The 7,500-nt window shown below is 45.0% G+C and overlaps 1 protein-coding gene across 1 annotated transcript in view; it reads left to right on the forward strand.

The window, feature by feature from the left end:
- Positions 1–4,709: 4,709 nt before the first annotated feature.
- The window catches only part of clcnk (chloride channel K), a 9,779-nt gene continuing 6,988 nt past the window's right edge, over positions 4,710–7,500 (forward strand). Inside the window, exons 1-5 of the mRNA XM_062540111.1 lie at positions 4,710–4,739; positions 5,185–5,355; positions 5,924–6,055; positions 6,868–6,996; positions 7,438–7,500. The exon at positions 7,438–7,500 is cut by the window's right edge and continues 77 nt beyond it. Of these exons, the coding sequence (XP_062396095.1) occupies positions 5,205–5,355; positions 5,924–6,055; positions 6,868–6,996; positions 7,438–7,500 (475 nt within the window). The 5' untranslated portion in view covers positions 4,710–4,739; positions 5,185–5,204. The remainder of the gene's footprint in view (positions 4,740–5,184; positions 5,356–5,923; positions 6,056–6,867; positions 6,997–7,437) is intronic.

Below are 7,500 nucleotides of genomic sequence, written 5' to 3' on the forward strand. Positions count from 1 at the left end.
GAGAGAACAAGAACAAGAGTGTGAGTAAGAGAGGTGTAAACAGAGTCAACTAAAAGATGGAAAGAATGTCAGACAGCACATGGTGCTTCCAAGGATATGTGACGTTATTGAAAGAGGATTACGGCAACATTTCTCACGCCACATGGATTACTATTAATATCTATTACACACAGCCATTTCTGCTATCAATCAATCACTTACATCAGTGTATCTTTAACACGGTTCAAATGTGATGATGGCCACATGCTTAGCTCATAATCAGATTCATTGCAGCCCTTTCAACTGTTCACATCTTCAAATCTGTCATTTCACAACTCAATAATATCAAACTCCTCACATACGCGTGGCAAGCATAATCAACTATTTGACTTTTAATGACATTTCATTTATTCAGCACCATTTCACAAAAGGTCGCTGCACAACATCTTTCAGTCAGAAAACACTGCAGAACATCCTCCAGCAAGGGAAAGATAACATGGAAAAGGGGGAAAAGCCGAACAGAAACAAAGACAATATCATGTTACATAACAAACACAAGCATATACTAACAGCAGTGGGAGAAGAAGGGTATGGGACAGAGGAAGAGGTCAAGGAGGTCTGTCAGGATTAGATCCCTGTGCAGAGGAGCTAGACACTCAACCCCCATCAAGGACAGGCCGAGGAAGAGTGTGGGAAGCAGGAGACCTCGGGGTGAGGAATGATGGGTGAGGATGAAGGACTTCAGCTATACACTGAAGCATACATACTTCTCTAATATCCTGGGGGAAGGGTCCTCAACACAACCACAACACACTCAAAAGAGCCGTGCGAAAAAAAGAGAGACGACTGAAGTTAAGGGCTTAAGGGTGTGTGTGTTGATGTGCCGAAGGTGCCCTTGCTCTGTTATTAGGAAGGGCGTTGGACAAGTCCTCCCCGTCATGGAATTTACAGCGTGTACCAACACAGTCTTTCTGGCCCTATCAGTTTAAACTTTAAAGTCCTCCACTAATCGTCTAAATCCAGCCCAGCGACTCACCACTTCCCTCCTCCAGAATGCGTCACGGGCCGAGGGGCTGTGCTTTGGAGAGCTTCTATTCTGGAGAGATGAGAGAGAGAGAGAGAGAGAGAGAGAGAGAGAGAGAGAGAGAGAGCAACTGTGTTTGGGGTTTCACTTTTCCCCCAACTTGGACTGTTAGCGAAAGTCTGTATTCAAAAGAGAATTTTATAGTCAACACTTTAAGCCTTTTGGTATCCTAAATGGCGTTGAATAACCTTCAACAGAGGTCGCTAATGCAATTTTTGGATGATTGCGTGATTGGGGGGACAAGTTTGCCTTTCTAATCATTATCTCCCAAGAATATAATAATACATTTACAGACAGATGTAATGTGATATATATATATGGTTATGGTTATGGTTATGGTTATGGTTATGGTTATTTAGCAGACGCCTTTGTCCATAATATATTTAAACACCATCCACAGAAACACAGCTGCACGCAGACACTGACAATACACGCACACATATACACATCCTCAAAAGCACAGACAAAACACATGCATGACTTCTCATGTTACATTGCATGTGCTTGTGTTTTGCCAGTTGCTGGGTATTACATAACGAGTCCATTAGCTGTCACTCTGTGTGTGTGTGTGTGTGTGTGTGTGTGTGTGTGTGTGTGTGTGTGTGTGTGTGTGTGTGTGTGTGTGTGTGTGTGTGTGTGTGTGTGTGTGTGTGTGTGTGTGTGTGTGTGTGTGTGTGTGTGTGTGTGTGTGTGTGAGTGTGTGTGTGAGTGTGTGTGTGATGTGTTTTGGCCGGGATGGCATTTGATAAGGGAACAGCACAACACCAATGCTATAATCACATGCAAGTAAACACAGTTATTGGAGATTCACTACGGCTGTGGCGGTGATAAGGTGTCACAAATTGAATGCAATTCTGTTTTTTTGCCGCCTTTTCAGTCGCTGATTGTTTGCTCAGAAAACGTTCCTAATTTCCTAACCTGAAATTGATTCTGAACGAATCGTTACCTGCATGCGCACAGAGGGTATACAAAACCTGCCGTGCGGCGCAAACAAAACTGTTGCTAAAAGGGAGAAAGAGAGGGAGAGAGGGAGAGAGAGAGAAATGAAGGATGAAAGAGGGCAGCCGCTCATCAGTCAGGGGGTGTGATGAGAATATGACACTCCTCCGACGCCGCGCTCTCTGACTCCTCAGACACACACACACACACACACACACACACACACACACACACACACACACACACACACACACACACACACACACACACACACACACACATGCCCCACCCTGTAATTCCCATTGGAGACAATACTAAAGGCATGGCAGAACATCAATAACATCATCTGTATTCTTTCATTTCAATGGTCTGTGTGTGTGTGTGTGTGTGTGTGTGTGTGTGTGTGTGTGTGTGTGTGTGTGTGTGCGCGCGTGTGTGCGTGCGTGCGTGCGTGCGTGCGTGCGTGCGTGCGTGCGTGCGTGCGTGCGTGAGTGTGCGTGTGTGGACGATGATGTGCCTGAGATTGAAGACAAACAGAGAGAACATTGAAGAGAGAAATGTAATAAGCTCTGGGCAACCAAACTCACATCTCACATCTCCACTGGCATTCTCTGAGTGCTGCTCTGTGTTGTGGGCGCACTGTAGTCAAGGCCTACTGGTCAGGGGATCAGACTGGTGACTGAGGGGCGGCCGGTTCAATTCCCGATCGCTGCGCTCACCCACGTCCACACATCCACAGCTGAGGTGCCCTTGAGCATGGCACCTCACCCCCAGCTGCTCCACGGGTGCCACAGCAATGGCTGCCCAAGTACTGCGCCGGTTGTTTGTACTCACTACCCTAATGTGTTTTCACTGCTCCTGTGTGTGTGTGTGTGTGTGTGTGTGTGTGTGCGCGCATGCGTGTGCATGTGTGTGTGTGTGTGTGTGTGCATGTGTTGACTAACCATGGTTGGATCAAATGCTGAGGAGAAGTTTCCCTCAGGAGGAATATTATCTATGTTCTTCTTCTTCTCCTGCTTTTGCAAATGATGGGAAATCTGCATATAGAATGCTTTATATTTATAGTCAAAGCCCAAGACAGCCTCTCTTCTTGCGTTGAATATAATGAAGTAGATTGGGCATATTCAACATACGGTACAAGGCTGGTATGGTCTCTGATTCACAGACACAAAGTCTGATTTTTTTTGCAGGAGAAATACCAACTCTTAGGTCTCGAAGTGGAATTTCTTTCATAATGGTTTGGCTGGAGTTCTTTCTTCTGCACAACAACATTGGGATTGGTGACCAGCTGTGTATTTTCAGCTCAGGCTGTTATTGGGGCGACAGATGGATTAAAGTATTAAAGAAACCAGACAAGGCAAAGAGAGGAAAAAGAAAATACCCTGGTCCCCTTTTGAAAGTACCAAAAATAAACAGATAACTGATGTCAACGTTTTCAAACCCAGGAGAGTCATTTAAATTGCGGTTTGAGTCCAGAGGTCAATGTAATGTCCCAATGTTTAAGTACACTCGTTACAGCAGCATGAGGTTATGTCCTTGTGATTGGAAGTAGGCTACTGCTTTTGCCCCTTCCTTTCTGTCTGTGAAAAGCAGTGCGTCGTATGGATTGGACCCTTTACTCTTCAACCTCTCAGCACGGTTGTCTCAGTATGCAGCTGACTCCTATTTATACCCTATTGACCAGTCCAGCCTTAATGTGCTGGCAAGACACGGGGGTGGACACGGGCCATTGGCCATCTTCACAATATTCACAGCACGTCGGTACACTCAGAATGGTTATAATCATCATTTGGCAATCCAATTTCCTCAGTTATGTAGCACTCTGTATCACTGCATATGCTTGATGTAGGGAGGATGACCCACTTTTCTTTCCTTGATGAGTCCCATGAGTGTTGTTTTCATGGTTTTCACATGTAAGCGGATACAAAAACATCATATTTCTAAGCTAATAAGTGAACATCCACTTGGAAATAATGATATGTTCCATACTGCTGTGTCCAACAGGAAATGAAAGCAAGCTTTGATAAACATGCATTACTGGGATCAGGTACATTTACATGTTTCTCTCCCTCTCCTCTCTCTCTCTTCCTCTCTTCCTCTCTTCCTCTCTCTCTCTCTCTCTCTCTCTCCTATTGTTTGCTCATGTGCCTTGTCTTTGCTAATATCCAATTAATGGAGGTGAGACTCGGGTAACCAGGACAACAAGGCAAAGGCGCTTTCAAAGTGCTGCAGCACACCCTGGAAAAAAAAAAAAAAAGCAGCACCTTGTTCTTCATTTCAAAAGAGACTTGTGAAGTGTGTTGTTCTTTCAAGTGTCAAATGCTGTGGCACTCCTCCGGTTGCCTTAGAGAAGGTCACATACCCCTGCTTTCATCTCGGACCACCTCACACACACACACACACACACACACATGTGTGTGAGGAGGTGGTCACTTGACCAGTTAATTTCCCTCGACAGTCACAGCAAAAGAATATATTAAAAAAAACTATCATTCGCATATAAATATTGGAATTCAGGAGAGAAACAGACTGGCTACACGCTACAGATCTTTGAGTCCAATAAAGCCAGAGTGAGCCCTGCAGCAATGGCACTGGGAGGCCGTTTGAGTCGTTAACGAGTTGAGCATTAAACGGCTCTCTTGTTCTTTAACCAGCTTGGCGCAGGTAGCACATCTGTGGGGACGTTTTTTGACATTCAGGTCAGTGCACAGCGCGCCTGAGAGAGCACTCTGGAAAGGTGAGCTACGCTTCTGCCTGTCATCGCTTTTTATTTCTCGTGACAGCCGATGGCGAGCGCTGCGTGAGCCACGCTAAGGTAAGTCTCATTAGCGCAGCAGAAGACACACACTGGGGGATTTCTGCCTCTGTGTTTGTCCTCCACTTGCTAGAGTAAAGATGTTTTGAGACTTGCTTTGATAGACTCATTGTAGATTCATTTGATCACCCTCCTCAGAGTATTAGGCCTACCAAAAAATATGAAAAATTAAATCTACATGTATGTATGCATCCAAGTGTATTTTGTGGTTGTACGCTGATAACATAGTGAATTTGTTTAATTTGTTTAATTTGTATTGCTATCATGTTATTATTGCTTGTGTTATTCATTTTTGGGTAACAATTATGAGAATGTAATTAAAATTCATTGCACAGCAGAGATATAATCAGACTGCTTGATTGACAAGTAATTACAGTGTTGGAAAAGATGAAGGCTGCTGCTGATTGTGGTCTAGAGAGGGCTTCTGAGTATGTGGAGATGGACGAAGAGCACAGTGGGTCTCACGTTGAAGAGATGCTCACGGCCTCCAACATGCAGTCCTGGAAACCATGGAGACCTGCCCGATCAATGGTCAAAGGTGCACACCATCTCTTACTGGACCTTAGTAGCCCTGCTCATTAAAGTCTGTATGGAGCGAGAGAATGTGTGTGTGTGTGTGTGTGTCTAGCGTGTGCATGTGTGTGTGTGTGTGTGTGTGTGTGTGTGTATGTGTGTGTGTGTGTGTATGTGTGTGTGTGTGTGTGTGTGTGTGCGCGTGTCTAGCGTGTGTGTGTGTGTGTGTGTGTGTGTGTGTATGTGTGTGTGTGTGTGTGTGTGTGTGCGCGTGTCTAGCGTGTGTGTGTGTGTGTGTGTGTGTCTAGCGTGTGTGTGTGTGTGTGTGTGTGTGTGTGTGTGTGTGTGTATGTGTATGTGTGTGTCCAAACAAGCATGCATAGAAAGAGTCGTGAATTCATCTGGATGTCTGTACAACTGGATTACACATACTATTACTCACATCATATTGTCTGTGTCTGTGTCTGTGTCTGTGTACTGTATGTGTGTCTGTGTGTGTGTGTGTGTGTGTGTGTGTGTATTTCTCTCTGTGTGTGTGTGTGTGTGTGTGTGTGTGTGTGTGTGTGTGTGTGTGCACGCATGTGTGTGTTTAGAGGGTGTCCAGTGGGTCCAGGCTACTGTGAGCTCTGTGGTGGGTCTGCACTGGCTCTCCTATGTGGCTCTGGGGATTCTCACCGCCCTCCTGAGCTTCTGCATGAACCTCACCGTGGCCAAACTGCTGCGAGGTGAGACTGACTCATCCGCACACACACACACACACACACACACACACACACACCTACACTTACACACACACACACACACACACACACACACACACACACACACACACACACACACACACACACACACACACACACATATCCATCTTACTGGGGCTCAGTCGGAGGTCCACTCATCCACAGGGAGAATCTAACCATAGCTGACTGCATTCATTTACACTTCTGACCTCAGTGTACACACAACAGATTTTTATTTTGTTTGGCTTTTATCACTGATGTTAGTACCGTAGTTTTTCCCTGCAATTCCAGTAAAGGTCCAGCTCTGATACTTCAAGATGTAAGAAGACGTGTAGCATTTAATGATTACCTGATTAAGTATAAACCCATAAATATATGGGTGTTAGAGGTGGGACAATATATCAACTATTTTAATATTGCGATATCATATTGCTGTGGCACCAAATTGGCATACTTATTCATTTAATATTGTTATAAAAAAACATTCTGGTGCATTTATCTACACTGATGTTATTGCCTCTGGAGTCCACAACATAGCGTTTTTTTTTCGTGTCAGTGTTAATTGGACAGTCAGTATGAGTTTTAGCATTTGCCATGATGGCTGCAGAGCAGACCCTACATTATGCTGGAAATAATTCGCAATGGATCACAGAAAGTCAAATTGTGATACCGGCTGTATCGTAAAAAACATAAATAATTTAAATAATATCATATAAAATGTTGTAATAGCACCATAGTGTCACTTCTGTGGAAATTCTCACCCCTTAATGGATGTGGTGTTATACGGTTGCCCTCAGCTCACCAGTGGCTGTCCAGTCGTCTGGAGGGCCATGCTGTGCTGCAGTTCCTGTGCTGGACCCTGTACCCTGCCTCCCTGTGCGCCCTCTCCTCCAGCTTCTCCCACAGCATCTGCCCCTACTCCGCAGGTCAGGGCAACAGACAGCCACAACTCACTGCACAAATGTGTTGAAAGGGACTAATGTGTGAGATAATCTGTATGTAAAGGTCTGATAGAGTATGGTATTCTGTGTGTGTAGGGAGTGTTCTAGTATTCAGCAACAGTGTGTCTGATAGGCTCTGGTGTTCAATAACAGTGCGTCTGATAGGCTCTGGTGTTCAAAAAGTGTGTCTGATAGGCTCTGGTGTTCAATAACAGTGTGTCTGATAGGCTCTGGTGTTCAATAACAGTGTGTCTGATAGGCTCTGGTGTTCAATAACAGTGTGTCTGATAGGCCCTGGTATTCAGTAACAGTGTGTCTGATTGGCTCTGTTATTCAATAACAGTGTGTCTGATAGGCTCTGGTATTCTGTATTGTTGTGTCCGATGAGTTATTATGGTATGCTGTAATGCTGTCTCTCTGAGCCAGGCTCTGGGATTCCGGAGGTGCGGTGTATGCTGGCGGGGGTGGAGCTGCCAGACTACCTGTCCC

Source organism: Sardina pilchardus, chromosome 7, assembly GCF_963854185.1.
Source record: "Sardina pilchardus chromosome 7, fSarPil1.1, whole genome shotgun sequence".
NCBI lineage: Eukaryota > Metazoa > Chordata > Actinopteri > Clupeiformes > Clupeidae > Sardina > Sardina pilchardus.